The sequence below is a fragment of the Mus pahari genome, chromosome 2 (assembly GCF_900095145.1).
Source record: "Mus pahari chromosome 2, PAHARI_EIJ_v1.1, whole genome shotgun sequence".
NCBI lineage: Eukaryota > Metazoa > Chordata > Mammalia > Rodentia > Muridae > Mus > Mus pahari.
The window spans coordinates 51953778-51980616 of NC_034591.1; the positions used below are offsets into that span (position 1 = coordinate 51953778).

A 26839-nucleotide genomic window follows, 5' to 3' on the forward strand; every position below is an offset into this window, starting at 1 on the left:
AACTCATTTCTAACACTGTCTTTCAATCATGAACCCTAATGCTGATCCCCTGGGGAAGAGAGTGACAGGTGCCCCTGAGGCACTGTTTGCTGGGGATCCCAATGTGTGTTTTTGCAGGAAGCCAGGAGAGAAGGTGTCAAAATCCAGACAAGGCTGACAAGCTGCTTTGAAGGAGGCTGTGGCAGAGACCACAGTAAAGGCATGCTATGCTTGCCCTGGTGGCTTCCAAATGACCACTTGAGATCCCTTCGGAGAAAGTAGATGGGCAAAGTCATAAAAAAATAAGAGAAGGTAAGAAAAGAACAATGGAGAAATATTCATGATAAAAGGATGGTTGGGACTTCATGGTATCAAACACATAAAATATGTCAGAGAGGGCACTCCCCAGCTTGGCTAGTCTTACTAACTGGGTACAACATGAAGAGAAAGCTTAAGACATACCAAAGAAGATCGAGATGAGGTGGGAGGAATGCCCAGAAGCAGACATGTCAAAGTAAGGTGAAATTACTCTGAAGAGCCGGGCTTGGGATGCTAAGGGCTCAGAGGCTGGTGACAGAATGGGCTCTGTGTGACAGAATGGCCTCTGTCTCTAGTTAGGTAGACCCAGGAGGATCCTGGGCTGCAGCCACTTCAACCTCAGGTCTTGTACAGAAAGTATATAGATTAGGTTAAAACTCATGAAGGCTTAACACTAGCAAAGACCAGGATAAGACCTGCAAAACAGAACTGTGGACACAGTTACCAGGAGGATTCGTCTCCACGCAGGAAGTGGCTCAGGCCTGATCCTTTCACACTCTTTCCCTTCCTGTTTGTTCCTAACTTAGGCAAACTCACGGTAGCAGTTCAAGTTGGAGAAGTGCACAGCACAACCAAGCTGAATGCTCAAACTTGAGTCAGCAGAGTACCATTTCTGCTCTGCTCCTGGTCAACGCCCAGAGCCCCAGCCCTGAACGAGATTTCCAGACACTTCTACCCACCTGCCCAGCTCTACAGGACATGGGTCCATTTTACATTTTATTGATTATAATGTTTGTGTGTCTTTGTATATGTGTATGTGTGAATCTGTGTGTGTCCACATGCATGTGTCATGGTACATGTGTGGAGGTCAGAGGACAACGTTGTGAAGTTAGTTCGCTCCTCCTTAATGTGGGCTCCTAGGGATTGAACTCAGATCATCAGGCTTGTGTGGCAAGCACCATTACCCTCTGAGACATCTTGCCAACCCCTGGATTTATTTTTAATTAAAGTAGACCGAAATTTCAGAGTCCAGAATTTGAAAAGAATTCCCAGATGTATTTAGGGAGTAGCAGAGCAGGGCTGGAGCCTCAGTTATGATACAGCTCTGTGTGTGTGTGTGTGTGTGTGTCTGTGTATGTCTCTCTGTGTGTGTCTGTGTCTATGTGTCTGTGTATGTCTCTCTGTATGTGTGTGTGTCTGTGTGTCTGTGTATGTCTCTGTGTGTATGTCTCTGTGTGTGTTTGTGTGTGTATGTCTGTGTGTGTGTCTGTGTATGTCTGTGTGTGTGTCTGTGTATGTCTCTGTGTGTGTCTGTGTGTCTGTGTATGTCTGTGTGTATGTCTCTGTGTGTGTCTGTGTGTCTGTGTGTGTCTGTGTGTGTATGTCTCTGTGTGTGTCTGGGTATGTCTCTGTGTGTCTGTGTGTCTGTGTATGTCTCTGTGTGTGTCTGTGTATGTCTCTGTGTGTGTCTGTGTATGTCTCTGTGTGTGTCTGTGTGTCTGTGTATGTCTCTGTGTGTGTCTGTGTATGTCTCTGTGTGTGTCTGTGTATGTCTCTGTGTGTGTCTGTGTGTCTCTGTGTGTGTGTCTGTCTGTCTGTGTGTCTCAAGTGTTTATGCTCATGCTCTCTGATCCCTTCACACACATAAACTTTCCATTTAGTGAGCATAAAAGGCATGTTCTGAAACCATCAAGAGGTGCCCAGGAGCTCAGGAAACCACAGACTGTTAACATTTCATACGCAGACAAATCCATGAAGCCAACACCATCTTGACTTGCTCAATCATAAGAAGCTGTGCTCTGAATCACACCTAGTGTGAGACTCCATGACCCACCTCAACCTAGGCCTGGTTCACCCCTGTAGACCCAAGGAATGCAAGCTAATCGGTTTAAGACAGATACAGGACAGAAAAGTAAGATGGCAAAGTCAATCTGTGGGACATTGCAATGAAGGTTTCTTTATGTGTTTTACAGTCATATTGACTCCACATGGACACACACACACACACACACACACACTCAGCTCCCATTCTGGGCAGCTGGACTGGCTTGGAGCATGCACACGTCAAACACACAGCCTGCTACAGGCTCTGACATGGCTCATTTTAATTGTCAACTTGATAGGATTAAGAAATGCCTAGGATGTTAGAGACATGCACCTTTGTGTCCCCACAGAGGATTAGCTGAGGAGGCTAGTAATAATCCTGAGTGCTGACTGGGTCCTCCTCTGAATACAAAGGAAGAAGATTAAAGCCTCTGGGCTTCAGTGGTCCTCTTCCTATGTTTCCTGTCCCACAAAGATGTGAGAAAGCAGTCACCTGCTGCCATGGACAGAGCCAGCCCCACTGCCATGCCTTCCAATCACAATGGACTGTATTCCCTGAACCATGAGCCAAATGAAATCTTTCCTCCCTCAAGTTGCTTCTTGCAGGTATTTGATCACAGCTGGGGGAAACCTGGATACAGACACATAGCAGAAAGAGCTAGGGCTCTGATTAACCAACACTGGTGGGTGCCCCACCCCTTAGCTGAGAACAGTATATATAACACACGGTGGCAGAAAGCACTTGGGAAAGACAGGCTCACACCTCCAGTACAAGTTTATGATGTTGTGGTTCACAATGAACGTCAGTCTCTCCTCCTGTTGTCAGGCAGTAATTCACTGCTGATCAGCAGCTATAAAATATGATCGCTTGGTGCAAAGAGAGAAAGAGTCAGAAAGGATTGCCGCAGAGATATTTAAGCAAACAGATTTTTAATCTAGATACCCCAGCCTTCACACAGACAACCTAAAGCAAGTCAAGATGGTGTTTGCTTCGTGGATTTCGCCTGCAGATGAAATTTTAACAGGCTGTGGGTTCCTCTGAGTTCCTGGGCACCTCCTGATGATTTCAGCATTTATATGCCAGATCTCTTAACAGAACATGCCTTTTATGTTCACCATGGGAATGTCTGCCAAATGCACACACACACACACACACACACACACACACACACACACACACCAGAAAACACAAAAGACAACCAAATTGGCACTTTCCTCACCTCCCTTCCCCTTGCCTCATGTGATGTGCACTCAAGGAACAAAATTATGGTCATCAAAGGCAAGGCTGCAAATAATTGGAACTCATACCTTTCAAACAAAATGAAAAGTCAGTAATCTCGAGGGCAGCCTATGGATAGCTGGAGTCTAGCTCCCAGGTCCCTAGAGCCCACAGCCAACTTCCCTTACCCTCAGCAACCGTCCAAGCCCTTCCCGCCCACCTTGCCCACTTCGAGTCCCCTGTCATACTGCAAAGAAATCTGAAAGGCCCTTGTGCACTCCGGAGATTATTATAGGGCTGGAAGACGCCAACTCCGTAATTACGGCTGCTGTATGATTGTCATTATTCCTGCACCCCAGGCTCGGTGGCTCACAAAACTTGCTGCAAAGTTCAGCTGCAGCCTCCAGCCGGCTATGGCTGGGTCTCTGCCCAGAAAGGTGGCAGTGAGTCTGATAACCTCTGGGAAAAAAAGCAAATCAGAGTTATTGCAGAGAAAGGGGCGTGGTGACCTTGAGCTACTGGTGGTGGGAAATTCTATTGTCTAGGAAAATAAACAAACGGGCCACTTTCACTTTTTATTATTTCAAACAACAGACGGCATGGCAGCCCTACCTTCCTTTTCCCAACTCAGACTGTCCCCTGGGCTGACTGTGCTGAGTCTGCAGAAGCACAGGCCAGACTTGTGCAAAGCTAATAAGTGGCTGCCACTCTGAACCTGTGGAGCAGAAAGTTTGGCTGCCTGGATGGTGAGCTCCCCACCCCCAGAAAAGCCAGCTCGTTCCCCCCATTTGACACCCCTACTCCTAGCTTTCAGATATGTATGCCTCACCAGCCCCACCACTGCTATGGATATTAAATTTAACATCCCAGGTGGCTGAAGCTGGACCGTTCTTACACAAATGCATCCAAGGGGAAGATGGGGAATGTCAGCCTGCGTGTGGCTGAGAATGTTCCCAGTTTCCCATTGGGTGTTGCCTGTTGTCTATGCATGGCTCTGCCCCTCCATGCCCCCAGAAGAGTGGGTTCTGTGCATTTGCTCATCCACTGTGCTTCTCATGGGGCTCTGTGACATTGAGCCTTAGCAGCAGGGGGACAGGCTTCTGCACTGTTCTAAACCATTTCAGATTTACAGTGCAGCCAAGGTCAAAAAAAAAAAAAAAAAAAAGTGTCTTTTCCCAAATAACTGCTCCATTATACACAAAGAACTCTCCACATTCCTGACACTGGCAACATAGTCTAAACAGCTCTAGAAATGACATAAAATTACTCCTCATTCTCGGGCTATTCTGTCTGGAAAGCTAGTCTGAGATTCCATGGATAACAATGTTTTAGGGTGATGAAGAAAGTCGATTCTCCGCTGTACTGAGATAGAGCTCACCAGTAAAAAGTGTCAAAGCAACACAGAGTGCTTGTGTCCATACCCTCAGCAGTGTTTAGTCTCCCTGTGGGAGCCAGTGCAGCCAGTCAATAGACACTCCGTTGTGTGAATTGTGTATGGTGATTGTTTTGGACAGTGTCTTATCACTATCCCAAAATACTCAAGGCAATTAACTTATTAAGAGAGAAAGGGTGATTTGTACTCAAAATTTAGAAGGTTCCTGTCTAGTTTCACTTGGCCTCATCGTTTGGGACCATTGGCAAGTTGATACAACATGATAGCAACCGTGTGTAACGGAGGAAATTTTTACAACATGAGTCAGGGAGCAAAAGAGAAAGAAAAAACAAGAAGGGATGGGATTGGGTCATTCCATTCAAGGCTAACACCTGATGACGTCGAGCCTCGTACCAGTCCCACCTCCCAAAGGTTTCCCCTTCTCCCAGTAATGCCAAGCATCTCATGGATAATCCACAAAGGAGCATGCCACTGGGATTTAGAATGTACTTTTCCTGCAACGTGAGCACCAGCCAGCAGAGACACCCACAGGGTCTCTGACTACGCGACAACTCATAGACTTCTCTTCCTAGTTATATCCAAGCCCACTGGATGCACTGAATTCAGCAAGTTTGGAGGTCTGATGTCCTAGCCCACTCAAAACTTGAAGCCTCAGTCTGAAAGAACCAAAAGCTAGCCACATCTCCCATAGCGACAGAGTGATTGATATGGGTCAGGGGGGATTCTGAGAGGAAGAAGCAGACAGGTGGCAGCAATTAGACATTGGAGCTGCTTGAGGACCAACACATTGCTGCACATTCTCTGGGCATCTACAGAACTCAGTTCAGTACATGGATAGAAATCCCAAGGAGTCACAGCGTCAAGAAGGGCAGGGGAGGCAGGACATAAACTTCTTGAGGATGTGCAGATCATGGGTAAATTCTTTCAGCTGTGGCACCACTGCCAGGACATGGAAATGGAGTGTGAGGTTAAGCACACAGTCCATGTGCGCTTTCTTCTGGGTACCATGGCACTCTACCAGCAGATCCTCTTTTCTTGTCCAGATATTCAGTAATTATTCTAGACACCCACCACTCATTCCTGACCCTGTCTCACACTTCCTCCACACTGCAACCTATGCTTGGATATCGAGTTCACAGGAAGGATTGCTATGGTCTTACGTAATAAGATGTAGGATAGACACAGCCTTCTGAACAGAACGTAGAATATGTTCTCACTTATGGTCATTCAGAGTTAACACCAAGACATAAATCAAAGGAAAAGGAGGGATCAAGGTTCAGTCTTCATCATTTTCCTTAGTCTGAATCACACAGTGTTTGGAAATTGCCAAGGTAAACCTAAATAAGACAAGGTAAAGAGGAACAAATAACCAGACAATGGAAAGCAGGCAGGACTCTGGCTTCCAGAGCTAGAAAGACGCTTAACCCCCATCAGAGATAAATACAATAGAGCCACTTCCAATCCCCCTGAGAACCCATGCCTGAGAACATTTCTGAATGGGCAAACACACCCAACACTGCCAACGAGCCAAGCTTGCCCATTGTGCCAGGACAAGGGTCACATGCCAAGTTCTCCAGATCATCTGATTCCATCCATCCATAAGCCACTTCTTTGCTTCTACTTCAGCAATGGTGTCCCTCTCTCACAGGCTGGCTCTTAGCCCCATTAGCAGCTCTCAAGCAGGTCTGCACATTGCTCCATCTGTTCCCTGAATGAATTCCAGATGGATGCACCGGCCCATAAGGGCTGGAACAAGAGGAACAGGCACAGCCCTCCCCCCAGTCCACCTTCTCCAGCCACCTCAACTTAATAGAGCCCTTGCCTAAGGGCACAAGGCCAAGTGGAATAGATGACACCATTTGAATCCACCGAGCAAGGCTGGGCTAACAGTTCTCATGTGCATGCCAGCTCTAGGGAAGGGTGAATCCATCCACGCATGCAGCCTGATTCGCACAACAGTCTACAACTGAAGGCAGAGAAAGGACACACAACTGCCATCACCTCCACGGCAGCCTATCTCAGCTCGAACCAGGCCCATGACAGTAAAACACCATGGGGGACCAACTGTCTCCACAATAACTAAAGCAGTCGCGTCTCATTCCTACCTTCTTCAGCTTGCCACTTTTGGTGCCCACGAAGGCCAGCGAATGGTTCTTGTAGACATAGGCGATGACGGAAGTCATGCGGTCCCTGTCTTCTGTGAAGACTGGAATGCCACGCACCATTTCAGACACTCCCAGTGGAGCATTCATATCCAGGCCGCAGAAGTTGTCGTCAATGGTAAGGAGCTGAAAAGTCAATGGGAGAAAAGTTAGAAAAGAACAACGTGGGGAAACTGCCAGAAGACTCCTTAAGCAATGGACTACTGATTCTGAATCCTTTGGGTTTTTGTTTTTTTGTTTTCTTTTGTTTTGTGTGCGAAGCTCAGCTGTAGAGAAGGTAAATGCTTTGTCTGAATTCCTCCAAGTAGACAGCTGCAAACCCATAGCAGCAGCACAGGTCCTCGGAGATGCCTCTCACCCCGCACCACAGCATCTCCTCGACCCCTGCTGAGTGCCATCCTGGTGGGTTTGACTGTCCATCTTCACGGCCACATGGAAAAGTTCTGAGCTAGCCCCCTGCACGGGCCACAGATACCTGGGCTCTGGTGTCAGGGAGAAGTGACCTCCGAGAGTGTGTCGACACACTGATTTCAGAGCCGATTGTGCCAATGAGAGCTCAAAGGGATAGAATGAAGTGTGGCCAGCAGGACCAGAGAGCCACGGCCAGATGATCAGCAAAGAAGGAGGGTTCAAAGGAGCCAGGTTTGAACCTGATCGGCCTGTTGCTCTCAGGTTCCCTGTCTCCTACAGCACAGTGGAGAGGGGCAGCTGGAGCGCTGTCATGCCTGGAGTAACCTTTCCCCCACAACATGATGTGTCGTCTAAGCTCCCCAAGATGTGCCACATAAAAGGACCCCTTGGATAACCTCCTGGGACACAGCCTAATTCTCAATCATAGAAAAGTCCTTAAGGAAGGTACCTGGTCTCAAGTTTTCCCAAACACCATTCTCAAACTAATTTACATCCCTGAGCTCTTCAACAGCCTGAGATACCAATGACCCAGCTCATCTCCAATTCCAGGATATACAACCTTTAGGGGTCAAAGGTCAAGAGGAAGGACTCCTGGGCCAGTTTTTCCATCTTTCCACTCAACCTTTACTCCTCTCATACCAGGCTTCTGGTTGTTTCCAACCCAGAGGACCCCACCCAGCCACGGATTCCCCTCTGGATTCTGCTGTGTCCTGGAGGGGAAAGACCTCTACAGTGGCTAAGGAGAGTTCTCACACTCCTCTCAAGCAGCTCTGGGTTGGCTCGGGCTTCTTAAAGGTGCTGGGAACTTACTGGCTTTCTGCTCCTTTCCTGGAAGCACTGTGTGGCCTCCAAAGAGTTACTCTGTCTTCCTGTGCTTTTTCATTTTTCAAACTATAAAGATGAAGGACACAGCCCCTGCCTTTTGATGGGCTACCATAAAACCTATCACGCTTGGGCCCGTAAACGTCTTTGGACCTTCCAGAGAAGGGACTGAAATAAAATACAAGGTGTTGCTTTTTTAAAGGCTTAAAGCCAGCCAAAGCAAGAGGCACGTGGGGAACAGGTTCCTGCCAACACAACCCTGTGAAAGTGGCCAACTCCGCTCTCCAGGGCCTAGGGCTCTCTCATTCCCTTCCTGGACGGGAGTAGCAATAGGCATCATAGAGAGAGGACATATTGAACACTGAAAGTTCCCTAGCCTCTCCCCTTCTTCCACATGAGGAACAAATGTCTGTCCGCACCTTTAGTCACCTCCATGCATCTTGTCCAACAGCTTAGAGGCAACAAAACTCTCCTCTTCCCTTATAAAAACAAAATAAAACAAAACAAAACAAACAAACAACAACAAGAAAGCACAGCATCGATATTTATGACAAAAACTTCAAGATTGTATCCCACCTGCATCTTTCTTCCTACCATGACAAAATGAGAAAGGAGACAGGTGGTTGGTAAAAGATGGATAGACAGGAGGAAGAAAGATCCAGGATGAGAGAGTATCATGCCTTCTCCTTGTTAAATGTAACTATGGCAACCTGCCAGGTGTTTCCAGGGCAGCCTGGGGTGCCTAGAAGCCTCATAGTCCTTAAGCATTGCTGACTCCAGTTCACAAAGAATCTGAGTCCCTAATGTTCTGAGCGTAAGTTAGGCAACAAAGATCTCTGCTATCGGCAAACATTGTATTCTGCCTGTTTTGACCCATCTTCCAAGTAGCTGAAGCTAAATGATCATCTCCTTGGCACAAGGGAAACCTGAGGCAGGGAGAGAGGGAGCCCATGTCTCGTAGTCCCCTGCTGCCATCATCCACACACCCCTTATTAACTTGGGACAAGGAGAACTCTGGGCTTTCTCCACTTTCATCTAGAAGGGCATTGGAGTGGCCGGGATTACCAAACAGTTGCCCCTTAGCTGGGAGAAACACAAACAAATCAACAACCACCTACAAAAACAGTCAGGCAGTCAGGCAACTGCATCATGAAGTCAGAGGCAGAAAGTGCCCTGTCTTGTGATTCTCTTCCTCTGCAGCACTTCACAGCAAGGGGTCCAGGTGGGGAATGTTTTTACCAGAAGGAAGCTGGTATAGCCCAACCTGGCTGTCTGAGCTGGGGGTTCTGCTCCTCTTAGATCACAAGGCTCCCTGCCAGACCCTGTCAGGAGGCAGGATTCTGTCTCCACACCTGTACCTGTGAAACTCCATGACTTAGTGTTGTCTTTCAGCTCAGAGGAGACTGGAGCTGCAGCTGCTGGGCTCATGGGTAACATAATGGAAAATTACACCTTCCACCCCTGGCTTTCCCAAGGCTGAGGTTTTCCCTCTGAATGAGACCCCAGGTGATGAGGGTACGGTCCAGGCCTTTAACCAAGCGGGTTGTCTGGCAGTCCTGAGGCGTGTCCTTTCTTAGGTTCCTCAAAGCTGGGGCACCAGGGGAGGGATGCTTTTACAGTGACATACAGAGAAAATGTCAAAGGACAGGCTTAGCCTAGGCACTGAGCTGTTTCTGAGGTATAACGTATTCCTACTGTCCTCTGAGGTTCACCTTCCTCGGTTGTCAGACAGCAAGACAGGGCCAAGGCAAGAACCGAATGAGACAATGAAAAAGGCGGCCTGTGACCTGGAAGCTCTTCGGTGAAGGAAGAGATCTTCTGTGGATTTGTGAGTAAAGATTCAGCCTGGAGCCATGATGGCTATGGAAAACAGAAGCCCCTGCAGGTTCCTGAGTTGTAGTCGCGGGATAATGGCTGCACAGGGAAAGGATCTGGAAGATTCTCCCTGCCCTAAGACCTCCATCTGCTCATAGGGTGCAGATGGCCGGGCTCCCGGATGATCTGTGAATGTCTTGGGCAGGTGAGAATAGTGCACATTTCTGAGTCCCTGGGTGATGAGGGTCGGAGTATTTGCTTTGACCCTAGCTGGATCTTCCCCAGGGCCCCATTAATAGTATTATTAGAGCTACAGTCCCTGGGGCCAGGACTAGGCTTAATCAGGAGTCTAACTGTGCCTGCAGGCCCAGGCCTGGCCTCTCCCTCTGGTCACTCCAAAAATGCCCATGAGCATGTTACAGCTGCAAGCCAGCATGATATATCTTCTTCAGAAGCCCCAGTGTGTGTGTGTGTGTGTGTGTGTGTATTTTCATGCACATGATATATGTGCACATAGGACTAAATAGCATGTAGAAGCCAGAGGTCGATAGTCGATATCAGGTAACTTCCTTAATCACTTTTTTACTTTATCTCTAGATAAGGATCTTAGTAGGTCGATTCAGCTATGCTGGCCAGCCAATGAGTGCCATTTTTACAGAGGAAGATCAAAAGGTCCATCACAAGGGACTAAATGTGGGTGCAGCTTGGGAATGCTGCTGGCAGACCAGAGACAGACAGACAGCCTGAGTCTTCTATCTCAAGACCAAAGTGACATCTTATTTTCTTTCTACTGTCCCCCAAAGTCCTCATAGAATGCATGGGATTTAGATTAAGATGAGTGACTCAGTGCATTCTGGGGATTCTGAGAGTGAGACCAGGGAACATGGTGTAAGCATCTTTAGACCCTTAGCTTAGTGCCTTGTTCATAATAAATAAGACATATATAGTAAACAGATGGGTAGATGGATGGAAGGATAGACAGACAGATGGGTGGATAGATGACCCAAAAAAAAAAAAAAAAAAAAGCTTTGATTTCCCAGCAGCTAACAGCATAGAATCTAGCCAATAATGCCTGTATAGATGTAAACAAATGTACACATGGATACCATATAATATGAAGGATAGAAAGTAAGAAAAACCAAGTGGTAGAAGATGAGAAACGACTGAGATGAATGTCTCATGAATGAGACAATTTAAGAAAAAGACTAAAAAGTCAATTGTTATTATAGTTCTAATTCAGTCATGGATCTTCGGTTTTGGTGGTAGATAAGTGCATAAAATCCATTTGATACTGAAAGTGAGAAATTGAATGTAATCTTCACAGCTTCCATCCTGAGTACTAACCCTGATAGGATATGAGTTGGTTAAGGTAGAATTTGCATCCGGTTCATTCTGGTGTTGCTACCTTTTATTTATTTTCAAGGATTTTTAATAATAAGTTTTATTTAAAAATTTTAATATATAGGCTATACATTAAGAAGAATGACTCATTGTATTCCAACAACTCTGAGCCTGAGGACAGGGATAATGCTTTATGCATCTTTGTACTCTCAGCTTCACCATGGCTTGCTTCATGCCAGGTTAAGACACATGAGGTAAACAGATTGGTGGCTGGACAGCAGGATGGCAACCAGGTAGATAGATGACCAAGTAAAAGCTTTGGTTTTCCAGTAGTTAACAATTTAGAACTAGGTTTGCCTATCTAAACCTTGTAGCCATGGGCAAATCGTTTAACTAAGATGCATCATTTATAACATAGCAATTGTGGTAATAGAACATATTCCATAGTGCTGATGACTGAATCATCTAACCCATGCAGAACACAGCCCACCACTCAGTCGGTCATCTAACCCATGCAGAACACAGCCCACCACTCAGTCAGTCATCTACCCCATGCAGAACACAGTCTACCACTCAGTCAGCCATCTAACCCATGCAGAATACAGTCTGCCACTCAGTCAGTGCAGAACACAGTCCACCACTCAGTCAGCCATCTAACCCATGCAGAGCACAGCCCACCACTCAGTCAGTCATCTACCCCATGCAGAACACAGCCCACCACGCAGTAAATGCTACAAGAGTGAGAGCTCTCGCTCTTACTTGTCAGCTGAAGACAAACTGGCTAACTTTGGCGAGTCTCCTCAGCAGTGCTGAAGAGATGTGTGGTTTCAACCTCAGGAATGCTGTACAGATTAAGGGACTAGAAATGGCTTTTGGGTAAGAAACTGGACCCAGCAGGCTAAATGAAGAAGCAAAGGAAGGGTCTCTTGATCCAGAAGATGGAACAATTTCTTCATAAAGCAAAACCTTGTGTCTCAATCAAACCCAGTCCACGGAAAGCCTGAGTGAGGCCAAGGCGACCACATCTTCACTCCCCTCTTAGTGTTTCTGTGCTTTCAAAGATACCAGGATGGTCTTTATCCCCACTAAGGAGAGAATAGGCATCCGCACCCTGGGGATACCTCACAGAGGTCATTACATTGCAGCACCCCACCCATGTTGAACCTAAATGCCAAACCCCCCCCCCCCACTCCACAACAGCTACCCAGTGGCCTGCAGAGCACCAGCAGCCATGGTAAGGTGGCATGGGAAGCCATAGCTGACACTCCAAATTACAATCTAATAGCCTACCACGCTTCCCTTGCACACAGCAGCAAAGGTTACCGTGCAATTACGTGTCGCTACATACAAATGACAGAGCAGTTACGGTTACTTTACCAATTACAGGGAAATTGCTCTCACTCTGCAGAGACTGGCACTCTGAAAAGCTCTATCATCGCCACTGAGAGGGGACTGAAAACGCTGCCAGCTTCCTTCTTCTGTCAATGTCCCCTGGCTCTGGGACAGAACCACAAGACAGCCACTTGAGGAGCCCAAGTGAAGAACTGGTAGAGGACGCAGACCTGGGGAACTGTGGGGGTTCTCCCTCAAACCCTAAGAATAGCAGTTCTCAACATGTGGATCGTGATCCCTTTGGGGGGGGTCAAACGACCCTTTCACAGGGGTCACTTAAAACTATATATAACATATATATATATATATATATATATATATGATATTACATCCTAATGTTTTATATATATATATATATATATATATATATATATATATATATATATATCAGATATTTACATTAGGATTCATGACAGCAGCAAAATTACAGTTATGAACTAGCAATGGAAATAATTTTATGGTTGGAGATCGCCAGAACATGAGGCACTGTATTAAAGGGTCATAGTATTACAAAGGTTGAGAACCACTGCCTTAGAATCACCTTCCAGCCTCAGGTATAATGATCAGCTCTCAAGGACCCAACCATCATGCTAACAGCCATCCCAGTTCATCTTGAAGACCGTGAGACAAGAGGTGGATTGGCACCTGATCCAGATGCTGCCGACCCCAGCTGGCAGGCCCCTGGTCTACTCCTCACAGCCCCTTCCCTGCCACACAGAGAAACTTTCCCTGGCCCCCAGTTGCCCTACCTTTATCAGAACCCCAGTGAACCCTTATTACAGAAAGGTCAGCATTAGGCCAAAGCTCAGTGGTCCGAAGGCAGTGCTAACGAGGTAAGGGTCAGCAGGTCCATCCCCCTGTGGGCCAATTAGCTGAGCTCTGGGACATAGTCTTTTCCATAGCCACAGGCTTCCCCTCTCACCCCAGGCATCCACTGCTTACAAACAGCCTACACTGACCTAGAAACGCAGGTCAGGTGAGCCAGTGTGATGGATGAATGCAGCTGGCTACTCCGACCATGGATGTACCTGCAAGGCTGCTCTGGATCCCAGGGAGAAAAGTGAGAGGCCAGACCTGGTTCTACACTTGCCTTCAGAAGGCAGCAAACAGAAGAGTCCTTACACAAGCAGCAAGCCAGTCCTTCTGCCCTTCCTGGGGCCAGAAGTGTTGCCCTGCCTCTTGTGAAGCTCTGAGCACCTCCACAGCACCCTCCTGCCCTGGGGCACCACCCCTGCCCATTAGATGAGGGAGGAAAGCTGCCCAAATTCCTCCTGGGGGTCCATCGAAGCCTATACTGGGGTCTCTTAGCCTAGAGGAACTCCTCATTTTGAGCGAGAGGAAAGGGGAGGCTTCTGGCTCCGGACAGATCTTCATTTACTAAAGTTGCGTCAAGATATTTATAAAAGACCAAGCATTAAGGAAGGTCCCAGGACCATAGAGATGCAAGAGTCTCGGTTGATGTTGCCCAAGTTGTCCTCCTCTAGTGTTAGAAACAGACCTAGGCTGTATTTAGACAAGCAGTTTGTGTCTTATTTCAGGTGTCCCTGGAGAAAATGAAGGGCAAGGCCACCAGATGCAGAAGAAACAGTCAGAGACTCTGCACAGAGGTGACTTGGTCTCCACTTGATGGTTTTGTTGTTGTTGTTGTTTGGCTTAGAACACAGTATACTGCCATTCTTTTGTACTACTCCAGAGAAGAAAGGAAGATTACCAGGCTAAACCAACCCATTTTACAAGAAACAAAATCAAGACTTGGCTATGGCTGCCCTAGTAACCTATTAAGCTACTGGGAAAACTGAAATTCAAATTTCCAGTCTAGAAAAACAAAACAAGCAAACAAAACCAGCAACAACCAAAACCCTCACGTCTATTGTGTTGCTAGGCAGCAGCCTTAGAGTCAGCATCTTCCAGTCTCAAGGACAGCAAGGCTCACCACTGAAGGAGGACCTCTGCTGTCTGCCACTTCCAGAACCTGGACACAAAGCAACCCTTCTGAGACAGTCCCTGGCCAATCATCAAATTTGGGATCTTCCTCTCTTGTGTCCACATTTGCCAAAGAATGTGGAAGTGGTGGAAGTGGAAACTTTGTGAAGTCATACAGGACAGAAGGGAAGAGAGAAATCTGCAAGCCAAAGTCCAGGATGCTTAGGATGGAAGACCTTTGGAACTCCGCATCCTCACAAGCCATAAACCTCTGCATTCATTACTCCTACACACGGGAGGGCTCTCTCCCTCCCTCTCTCTCTCTCTCTCTCTCTCTCTCTCTCTCTCTCTCNCNCNCNCTCTCTCTCTCTCTCTCTCTCTCTCTCTCTCTCTCTCTCTCTCTCTCNCACACACACACACACACACACACACACACACACACATAGCAGGCCTCTGTTAGAAACCCAGCACCAGTGAATTACGCATGTGGGATTTCTTTTTAAACGAGGTATTGATCAGATAAGCTGTAATAGCTCATGTCTAAATACAGACTCCGATTGTGGAGCTCGGCAGTACAGGGTGATAATGATCACCCACTTATTAGGAACCATATCTCAAATATGGCTGCTGACCCCTCGGGTGCTCACAAATACACCTGGGCCTGAAGCGCTGCGTGCATGGGCCCCTGGAGATGAAGCTGTGTATGCTCTACTCTGTCTCCTCAGGGGTAAACAGAGAGGGCTCCCAGGGGCTCTCAGGAGCCTAGAAAGAACTCCAGGAGACTATGGTAGGCTTAGGCTTAGCCTTGTTGAGAAGCCTGTTTATTACTCTGTAAGATGTGTTTAAGTGATCATCTCTCTAACAAAGATATAACACACACACACACACACACACACACACACACACACCTCCAACTCTTCGATGGCTTTACTGATTTGCATAACCTTTGCTTTCTCCTTCATAATTCCTAACCCTCTCTGAAAGCTCTATTGCGTCTCCGACTGCATTGAACTCTTAGAAGGAAGCCAGAGAAGGACGGTTAGAGGTCAAGGCTGCCCCTGAACCCAGGCTGTGAACACAGAGAGCAGAAACAGAATGGGGGGGGGGGACTGTAGTCATCCACTTAGTTACTAATGCATCATCTCAGAGTGATTCTTTATTGTGTCCTTTTTAATGGAACTGTAGGGAAAATGAATGTACAGAGGAAGGGAGAGAGAGGCAGCAAGACACAGCCACAGTCACCTAGTTAGACAAATCTGTTATTGAAGGGATTCAGTGCAAAGTGTCTCGGGGCTGGAAAACCAACCCAACAAATTGTAGCCAAGGTTCCCAAGAACCAAGAGCCCTGCTTTCAGGCATCTCGTAAAGGATGGGAGGGGCTAAATATCAGGGCAGAAGAAGACCAATTGTGTCCCAGGAGCTCCGTGGGGAGTTGGGGCAGCTTCCAAAGCTTAATTATTCTACTTCTGTACCTATGTAGCAATGGAAGCCACAAACCAAGACAACCAAAGAAAGCAAAGGTTTCTTTTTATACTAATGTTGAGACCTCGGTGTGTTTGGGTACCCACTGTGGGCCAATGTCATCGGACGTCTGAGGAGTCTTTTTGATAGTCATGATAACGAACATGATATTAGCTTCTAATAGGGTAGCGTGACTACTAATTTCTGATGTATTCCCAGGAGAGGGGCAGTAACCCTGTCATGCTTTCTGCAAGCCAGGCCATAGCCAACAGCAAGTGTTTGCCGTGTCCCCTCCAAAGGGTTGCTGAGCAGCACCACCAGAGAGCAGCTCAGTGAGAATCCTGGGGGCTGGACCCATGACCTTCTCCTCATTAGCCCAGCTACTGAGGGCCCCGGGTTCCTCCCTCTAATAAGTAGCCAGGGCACAAAGGAGGTCTGCACAGGCCACAGCTATGGACCAGCTTGGCAAGAGAGTCAGATCTCTGCAGGTGGCAATAGGCTGGGAGCAAATCTAGTGCCCCCCCCCCGACTGGACCCCTGGGGACTCCCAGAGAAGTTTCTCAGCCTTGTGGGCAGTGCCAGCCAAACTCCACCAGGAAGTTTCCCTCCCCTTCTAGACCTTAGCTTTACCCGCCTCTAGCAGCTGCCTGTCAGGGGCAGATAAATCCCATACAAAACCGCCCATCCATCCCAGCTCTTGCTCCCCCTCCCAGAGTTTAAGGCGGGCCACCACAGCCACCATTTGAACTATAATTGAGGTGAGGATTGCCACGATGATTAAGTTTGTGTGTTTCCTGGCGGGTACAGGGAAGCAGCGGCCCCGCTCACCAGGCTGAATTATGGGGTAGGTCATTCCCTTGTTAGTGGGAATAAATTTTATTAGCTCCACTCATGTTGCCGTGTATCTTCCTCTCTGGCTCCTCCGGCCCATGTGTCTGGGTAATGTCGCCTGCATGCAGGATAAATCAGCAGAACAGATCCCATTATATTTTGGAACACTGACAGAGATGTAGTAATGACACGGAGAACGATACTGGTTTTCTTTGCTCTCAGGGATGCCGAGGTGTTTATGTGGACAGCATAGGGGGCCAGACTCACTGGGGACAAGGACCTAAATGGACAGATAGAATGAGGAAAGTGCCCTTGGTTGTCTCTTCCTTCTCTAACTTTGTTAACGCAATGAGAGCAGTTGCCAGTGTGTGGATGTGTGATCATTCCCTTCAGCCTCGGAAAATTAAAGGACACTGGAGAGGGAAAGCAAAGACTGCAGCTTAAAAGATGTCTTTTCCTGGCGCGTTGTCTGAGCCTCCATCATGTGTGCATAGAGAAAGGAAAACAGGCCAGCAAACAGGCAGATCCTAGGGACTAAGACACTGAATGCAACCTCAGTTAGATATAGTCCAACCCTCTCCAAAGAAGATACTGATGGTGCAGATCCAGCAATAAATCACAGGGACAGTATAACTGGGGGGGGGGGGGGGCAGGGGGGGTTGGGATCATTTGTATTCATCAAGGGGTTCTGGGCCTGCCCTTACTTTCGAATAACATCTGTGTGTTTCTTTTTTGCTTTTTATGGAATATATATTGTCTCACCAACTCCTTCCTTAGCATAAAATTAGAGCAGCTGGGGAACTGTTTACTGGCCTTTTGATAGTTTGTGAGCAGGTGCTGGCTGAGACCCAAAGGTCGGGACTCCCTGGCCAGCATCCTTGCCAAGCCACCACCCTGTGTAGATGAAGTGAATTCAAGGGAACTCTATATCTGGAGTGATTGGTAAGGTACATTCACATGTTGATTGATAAGAGGTCCAACATCTCATTTCAGGCTGTGCTATGCCTACTGAATGAGGCTCATGTGCATAAATACACATACACACTTGTATACTCATGAGAGAGAAATATCACTATGTTCATGGCTGAGGGTAGTGTGTGAGCAGGACAGGAAAGAAGCCACAAAGACAAGACAGAAGGTGATGAAGCACGAGGAGAGTGGTTTAGAGCAAGACGGGGAGAAGCAACAAGAGGAGAGATGAGCACAGGGAAGGTGTGTGTACATGCAGGCATATGTCCCAGTGTGCATGACATTATGCTGAGCCTGCAAAGTAATGTCTCAGCATGGTGAGGATCCATGTCCTTAAGTCATAGCCCAGAAACTTATAGACTGAATCTCTTGAATGTGCCTGTATTAAAATTTGATATGTGTGATTCTTAAAACACACCACACACACACACACACACACACACACACACACACACACCTGACCTGCTGGCCTCCCAAGTGGCATCTTGGGAGAACACAGTAAGCCAACCTTGGACTTCCTCCCACCAGATCTAGCTCATCCCCCAGGACTTGGCCATCATCACATGACCCCAAAAGATCCAGGTGGGACGTTTACTGCAATTCCTGCTGACCAAGAAGGAATGATGAGTGCCTATCTTAAGATAGATCTGGATGCCTAGTACTGGAGCTACTTTGTGGGGAGGGGGAAGGAGAGGGGGAGAGATTTCTGTCTTCGGGTTGTCTTTCAACAGGCATTTGAAGTTTAAATAAGGAAATCGTGTACTCAAAGGGCTTGCAAGGAGTGAGGGCTTGCAATGTGTACCTATTTCATGATCTCGTTTAGTGATCGGTAGTGTTGACGAGATTGGTTGGAATGAGAAGGGGGGCAGGGTGTGGAAGAGGAGGAGTTCCTGGACCAAGGGAGTGTGAATGCCAAGCAAAGAGAGGAACCCTTGCCTCTCTCTCACCATAACAGGAAACAAACCCATGTAGTCAGAGTTCAGCTTCCTGCTGACAAAGAAACGAAAACAGCGCAAGTAGACTGGCTGAGGCTGGCCTGGGACAGCTGCCTGGCTATTCCGGATGCTCGTTTTCATGGAGTTCAGGATCTCAGGCGCCAGGCAAACCTGAGTGACCAGCTATGCTAGGACACAAGGCCAGCCTGAGTCCATGGGGATGATGACCCAGCCTACTTCCTAGGACTACCTGCTGTGTCAGGGAATCAGATGAATCACACAGCATGTGGGGACGGGGTTCTCCATCATATCAACAGTTGGCCAGAAAGTGAAAATGAAGCTTGTTCTTTTGCCTCTGGGACCCCCGTGGGACTGGTAAGGCCTGTGGGTAAACCTTCAAGTCATAGGGAAGCTTGGCCCAGCCATAGTTCTTCCAGTCAGGCCTCTGGAATCTCGGGAGATGTTTGCGGGCTGCATTAACTTGGAGAGCCCCCCATTTGTACCTGATACTCAGTGTCTAGGACCACACATCCCTTGTTCTACCTAGATGGTCGTTGCATAGGAACCTTGCCTACCCAGACAAGTTCTACTGGCCCTGCACTGAGACATGTTATGGGAGAAGTAGCAGGCTTGAGATTCAGACACACAGTATGTTCTAGACTGCCAATTACATAATACTAAGGTCAGTGCTTAACTCTCTGTCCCTCTATCCCCTTGAGGATTGGAGCCTGACTATTCTGTTGTTCTGTAGGAACAATGAAAGGGGGCATGAAGCACATTGCACACTGGTAGGGCAGGACTATGAATGCAAAGCAGTGGTGGCCCTCACTCTCTACCCCTAGTTATGAGGGCCTGATAGGTGACTGGTGATGATTCAAAATAAGAGTCCCTGCCCCATGGACCCAATCGTTTATTGTTTGTTTGTTTTGTTTTACTTCATTTTTTTTGTTTGTTTGGTTTGGTTGGGGGGGGGGGGGTTCCTAGCAGAAGGTCACTCTGAGGTCAAAGCTCCCAGAGAAGAGGAAGTGATCTGTATCCACTCTGTCTGCTTCCCACTATCAGCCCTAGACTGGTGCTGCCTGGTGCTTCTTAGCTGGTTTCAAACTCCAACTTCAGGAAGTGGAGTGATAGACACTCCCATGACTACAACCTTTGTCCCATCTCCAGGCTGCAGTGATGGACTTCCCTTTCACATTCCTGGAGACTGAGGTCTTTCCTTGATCTTGGCCAGTCTGTTGCCTAGTTGCCTAAAACATTCCCAGGATTTAAGATGTTTTCTCTACTCCTTGGCTTACTTGGAGCCAGAGCCTAGGGCTCTGTGAGGGACCTCAGCAAACCACAGAGGGAGAGGAATGCAGGGAACCAAGTCTAGGACAACCTCTAGATTCATGAAGGCCACCGATCTTTAGCTTGCAACAATGCCCTCCCCAAAGTGGGCTGCCTATTTCAAATTAGAACTGTCAAGTTTCTGTGGGAAAGGCTGGCCATCATAGAATCCTGGCACAAGACAAAAATGGTAGGCTATCGGTCCCATAGCCCTAGAGGTGTGCACTCTGTAGATAGAGAGTTGCAGAGAACCTTTGAAGTAGGCTACAAAGGGGGGCAGAGACAGGATCAGTGGTGAGAAGCTACAGAACTACAAATTAAATCAAATTAGTTAACCTTCCTAGATGCCTTCCTAACAAATTGGCCTCAGGTTAGACTCCTTGAGTCCCAGAACAACCTAAAACCCCTGCCAGATCGTTCTAGTTCTCTTAATGCCTAGGCTCTCATGAGATCCTCTGAGCAATGTGCAGGCTCTACTGACTCCGTTATTGGATGCCTTTTCCATTTGGATTAGAGATGACCAGGACCCAGGAAAAGAAAGACTCAGAAATCAAATGTGGGGGATGCTTCCATCCCCCCAAACACCTAAAGATGCCTCACCAGCTCCCACAGTATCTATCCAGCATAGCCCAGGGACTGACAATTGCGTTTCTATACTCATAGCTACTCAGTCATAGGAGATCTCTCCTGGCTGTTCCCAGACTCTCCTCTGACATGAATACAGCCAGCCTTCCTGGCCCATAGAGAAGCAGAAGCACCATTGAGTTCTCTGAGAGTTGCAATCAGAAGGTTCTGGAATCATGAGGTAGGCAAGTGACCCAGGGTCAGACCACTCTCAGCTCTGAGTTCAGGGGAAGAAACATAGGTCTCAGGAAATGGAAAAGGCCATATAAGCTCAATAAATATCTTCTGGATAGCATTCTATCTTTCTGAATTAATATAAAGTGTGTAATCAAAACAAATCTCTGGTCATATCCCCTTTGTAAGCTGTACAAGTTATAACTACAATAAAACCCACAGGTATTCCCACCCTCTAAAAACAAACCCTTGAAGTCAACCTCTTAAGTTGTAGCCTCCTTTGGCTATGTCCAGCAGCAGCAACCCATTGGGAAAAATCCAGCTGTGATGCTAAGTTTTATGTCAGCTTGACACAGCCAGATTGAAGAATTCTCAACAGAGTAAAGCCTCCATAAGATTTGCCCGTGAGCACATCTGTAGTGCATTATCTTGGCTGATGATTGATAAGGGAGGGCCCACCACTACTTCTAGACTAGTGGTCCTGGGTACTATACAAAGCCATCTGAGCAAGCCACAAGAAGCAAGCCAGTCATCCACACACCTCCATGGCCTCTGTAATAGCTCCTGCTTCCAGTTTCCACCCTGGCTTCCCTTAGTGATGGACTATGATATGGAACTGTGCATTTGAATAAACCCCTTTCTCTCCAACTTACCTCTGATTGTGGTGTTTATCTCAGTAATAGAAACTCTAACTAAGACTCTGTCTGAGACTCAGTTCCAACTCTACAGACCCTGAGGGAGCCCCAGATTCAGAGCCAAAAGAAGATTCCAGAGTTCGCCTGGTCCATTCTCTGTCTCTAGACTGGAAGGAACAACAGCACCAGAGATGGGTCACAGGAAAGCAGGATGCCAACATAGCTGACACCAGGCGGGAACAGGGTAGCAGTACCGTCTGGCTGATGCTGACATTGTGTGCCCTCTGGGACATGTGTGGTCTGAGCTGAGCCCAAATGAATTGTAACCAGAGAGCCTGAGCAAAGGAACGTGGGTATCAAGCAAATCAAAGGAAACTGATACTGTGCATTAGAAGCTGGCCTGGCCTTTTTTAGACTGGCTGGGAGACAGCCCTATCCCTGTGCGCTTTCTGGCCTCCCCCTCCCTATTCTCAGCTCTGAACTCGCCTCTAACTTGAAAGGGCTAATTAAAGCCAAAAGAAAAAAATCAAAAGCTTGTTATCTGGCTCCATTACTCCCAGTCCTGGCATTGGTCTGCCTCGCCAAGCTGTACTCCCTCTGTTTTCTCCAAGGATACCGTGCAATGTTAGGGCCTACTGCTCTGTAGGCCTCTGTGGTGAACTTGGCTTTTGTATTATGGCAGAAGCAAGAACAGGGTAGATACCAGTCAAATGGACCCCTACAGATGCTGTTGCTTCCCAAAGCCAAGCCCAGAACAATTTTCTTACAAGTTTTCTAAAGGAAACTGTCAGAGATTGTAAAACCCTCTGATCTCAAAAGAACTGTTTGGTGACCATACTACCACGTGATCTTCGGGCATTAGCAATGCGTGCACATGGGTGTGTAAGTGCATTGCTGGAGATATTTATTGCATTGTATTCAAGTGTGTCAGAGTACTCAAATATAAAATGAATCTTTAAAGAAGGCACAATGGGTTGAAGTTCTCCCCCTTCTAAATGCAATGTAGATTTAAATTTGATTGCATTTTAACAGCATCAAGAGAACCTGGATAATGGGTCTGGGGAGGAGCTCAGTGGTTAAAGCACTTGTTATATAGGTGTGAATCCTGATTTTGGATTCACAGAATCCCATGTAAACACTGGGTGGGCATAGCAGCCCACCTATGATTGCAGCCTTGAAGACACCTGAACAAGCTGACTAGCAAAACTAGCCATATTGCTGAGCTCTGTGTTTGATTGAAAGACTCTAATCTCAAAGAGTAAGGTGGAAGGGTGATTGAAAATGATTTCCCATATCAACCTTGGGATCTATACATACACTGGATCTATACAATTATGGCCTCTCCCAGCATATATAGAAAAATAAAAGAAGAGGTCAGATAGTTAAGAGATGGTTAGTAGGTGGGTTCATTTGTTGTTGTTGTTGTTGTTGTTTTATTTTGCTTTTGTTTTTCAAGACACGGTTTCTCTTCATAGCCCTGGATGTCCTGGAATTCACTAGGTAGAACAGTTTGGGCTCTCAAATTCACAAAGATCCATCTCTCTTTGCCTCCTAAATGTTGGGATTAAAGGCATGTGCCACCACTCCTGGCTTGGATTAATTCTTTTATTGTGGGAGTGGGTTAAGGATGAGGTGAGTCATCTCTTTCTTTTGCCTTGCCTGCATCCTCCTGTCATGTTGTGATACAGAAAGTGGGACCTCAACAAATGTACACACTTGGTTGTAGACTGTGGCAACCTCTGAAACTCTTTGAAATACATTTCTGCTCACAATTGGTGATCCAGTCTTGTCACTGTACTAGAGAAGTATGCAGGTTCTCTATATTTATCTTCTACTGTTTTCCCCAGCTAACCTGTGTTTAAGTGTTCAATACACATACACACAGCACAGCACAGCACAAATATGGTTCATCATTGACTGCCTACACTTAGGAACAAACACTTCAGAGTTCCCCAAGTTCATAACATCCCCATAGACCCTCTACCACCTAAAATAAATGGCTCTGGGATTCTTGCCTTGAATTCCCTTCCTGAAAGACTGTGACTTGTAGGCTGAAATAAACCCTTTCCTCCCCAAGTTGCTTTTAGTTGTGGTCTTTATCCTAGCAATAGAAACCTAACTAACAACTATGAACAAAGAAGATACTTTATAAATTGGTTGATCTCTTTCTATCTCCCCTTTACTCTCATTTGCCATTTTAAGAGACATGCAAGGGGCTAAATAAAACCATAATTCTCTGAAATTCCATGTCCATGTCAAATGCAAAAGACTTCCCACGTTAGCAACTGCCTTTCCTGAATCTTCCATCATTTTACTCTAAGTTTCTCCACCAGGTCAAAATATAAAGAACATCTACCTCACATGTTTCCATCCAAGCACTGCTGTCCTTTTTCTCATAGCCAACAATAAGAGACCAGAATGAGGTGCCTATAAGAAATGTACATCTTAGCTCTAGCTGATACCTTCATACTAAGGATGCTCTGCTGGTGATAGTCCAGATTAATGAGATCCTAAATGGAGACCCATTGAAATGCCATAGAGGCTACCAAAGCTGGGGTCTTTATCACCCACTGCCCAGGCCCACACGATCCTTTCTCACTCACCGCGCTGCTGCAAGGGATGTCCTTCACCTTGAGCCAGGCCAGGTCTAGTGTTCCCTCACCCCTATAACAGGACTGCAGGCGGTCCTTAATGCGATCATTGATCTGCTTCAAGATGAAGATGCACAGGGCAGACTCATCCAGAGATTTCATCTTCCGCTTCTGGCCCTTGGAGAAGACGGTGAAGAGGAGGTCGTCATCCGGGCGTACTCCCAGGGTCCTGCCGAGCACTGCACCAGCTTTAGACAGGTAGGCAGCCTGTAACAAGCGATACTCCACCCCATTGCGCTCACAGCCAATGGGCACCTCTACGTAGGAGTTGAAGGCTGTGTCCTCTTTGCAAAGCCTCACAAGCTTTGAGGTGTACACCTGCTCCTTTGTCGTGGAGCCCGGGGGAGACACCATCTCAGGCTGAAGGGTCAAAAAGTAGACAAAATTGCCACTGCTGAAGCCATAGACATAGTAGATGTCAAAGTCGGGGATAACGGTGAAAGTGTCTGAAGGGATCTTAATCATAGAAGCCACAAATTCATCATGGAAAACGTAAGCAAACATGCCATCTGCCTCAGAGTTCTTAGTCAGCTTCCTGCTGGAGATGGTAGGAAAATATTCAGGTTTGCCATCCACTGCTGTGGCAATAAAGAGTTTATCGTCAAAGTTGCTGTAGGAAACGATTACCCCAAAGACCGAGCCACTCTCATTAACCCCCGAGAGGTAATGTTCCTTCTTGTGAAAGGGCTCTCCCAACTTGAAGAGGTCCTCTAACCTCAGGAGCTTGCAGATACCCTGGTACAGGCTCCCGCATGCAATCAGCCTGTTTTCTTTGTAGTCTATAAGCAGCATTTTGTTGACATTATTGGTGCTAGCCAAAGGCTCATTGCAGGTCTGAACAATCCGAGGTGGGTAACACTTGGGGTTGTCCTCGTCTGGCCCCGTCTGATGAGTCACCAAGACTTTGAGGTCACTAGAGAGTTTGTAGATCCTGTTGACGGCCCCCAAATAAATGTGTCCTGTCCTCTCATCCACCACGAGGTGATTGAAGCCCTCGGCAGGCTCCCCTCGGAATGTCACAAAAGAAGGCTTCTGAGACAGCTGGGGTGGCTGTCGTGGAAGCAGAGTGGAGGAGCCCATCCCGACCACCAGCAGGTGGGAGAGCAGGCAAGTCCAGTTCCAGGGCATGGCTTTCATCTCAGACACAGGTTCTCACAGACACAGCAGCACTCCAGCACAACCGTCCCTTCAGGGGGGCCAGGACTCAGCAGGGCTATCTCCCCTAGTAAAGAAAAAAAAAAGATTTAATAGTGAGTGATCTATGGCAGGGCATCGTGGTGACTTCAGATCTGCCTGAATACAGTACATACATGGAACTGACCTGTCCTGGGATAGCCAGAGGCCAGCTTAGGTGAAGGAGTTGGTGGCTGGCAGCCACAGTACCCCTCATCAGTAATAATGATGCTGATGACTGTCATGGAGATGGGGATGATGTGGATGATTGTGGTGATGCTGATAGGAAGCAATATTGCCTACTGAGTGTCTGGCTTTGCATCAATACCTTGGCCAATACCTCTGGGTACTGTCTCATTTCATCTTAGCAACTCTTCCACGGTGAGTGTCTTCCAACTGACCTGCTAGGTTTAAAATCTACACTTTTCTGTACATACAGAGTTGACACCCATGGTCCCTACATTAGTGTTCCCTGCTATTGGTCCCAAGTCAGTGATCCAGGTGAGCAGCAGTCACAGAAGGCCAGAGGGAGGAGCCATCTGCACTGGGGTCATCCTTGGTTCTCTGTCTCCACGGTCTCTGGGCCAACTCCTGCCCACTCCCTTAGGCCCCAGTGATAGTAACAGCGATCTCATTGTTATTAACTCAAAAATACAGCCATACCCCCTGAAGAAAGCAGTCTTTTAAGAAGAAAACTCTTATTATCTTCTGCTCAAAATACCTAATTTGCACATATTGCTACTGGCCAGAACTTTAACTGCTAACAACAGAAGCATGTGGCCATTTTAGACATTTTATACATTTCATACATTTTACACCTAAGGAATGTCAGTTTATGGGACTTTACCACCCAAACTGGGAAGAGTGGCCAAAGTAGTCCGTAGTAGGTCTTTAACCATCTCTCACAGCAAGAGCTGGGCTGTACTTCTTGTTATGCACACAGAATTGCCAAGGCTGACTGCCCCCCCCTTCTGTGGGCCACCCATTTCAACTGCTGTTCTAGACCCTCTTTGTCCTTCCTGCCTCCTCTACAAGAAGGTACAGTGAGGTTAAACTGAAAGTCCACATCCCTTAACCCTCCCAGCTGCAGAGGTTACCAGCTCTGAGCTCTTCTATCATTTTAATGATATAAATCTTGGCTGCCCCCAATGCTAAGGACTCCTCTGTCTCCTATAGTGGGGACTCCTCTGCCTCCTACAATTTTCTTCAAAACAAGAGAAAAAGTAATTCAGAAACCATCTAACAATAAATAGACAAACAAACAAATCATCTCTAGGGACAAAATTGCCATCCATTCTAGCAGTTCCCTTTACTTGTATTCAGTGTACTTTCTTCATGAGCTTTCAGCATCCCATTTCTTCCAGATTGGATGAAATAAAGGTCGGGATAGCCAATGTCTTATTTAGGGGCATCTCCGCACTGTGGGATTTCTCATTCTCCCAAGTTCCTAAAACAATGAGGTTATAAGATGAGATAACTTGTTAAAATAATAGAAATCACCCCAGCATGAAGAAAGCTCAG

General features: G+C 47.1%; 1 protein-coding gene across 1 annotated transcript in view; it reads right to left on the reverse strand.

Moving 5' to 3' along the window:
• The window catches only part of Plxna4 (plexin A4), a 448155-nt gene that overhangs the window by 347870 nt on the left and 73446 nt on the right, over window positions 1-26839 (reverse strand). The window contains exons 2-3 of the mRNA XM_021188876.2: window positions 24098-25367; window positions 6779-6961 (exon numbers count right to left, since the gene is read on the reverse strand). Coding sequence (XP_021044535.1) covers window positions 6779-6961; window positions 24098-25282 — 1368 coding nt within the window. The 5' untranslated portion in view covers window positions 25283-25367. The remainder of the gene's footprint in view (window positions 1-6778; window positions 6962-24097; window positions 25368-26839) is intronic.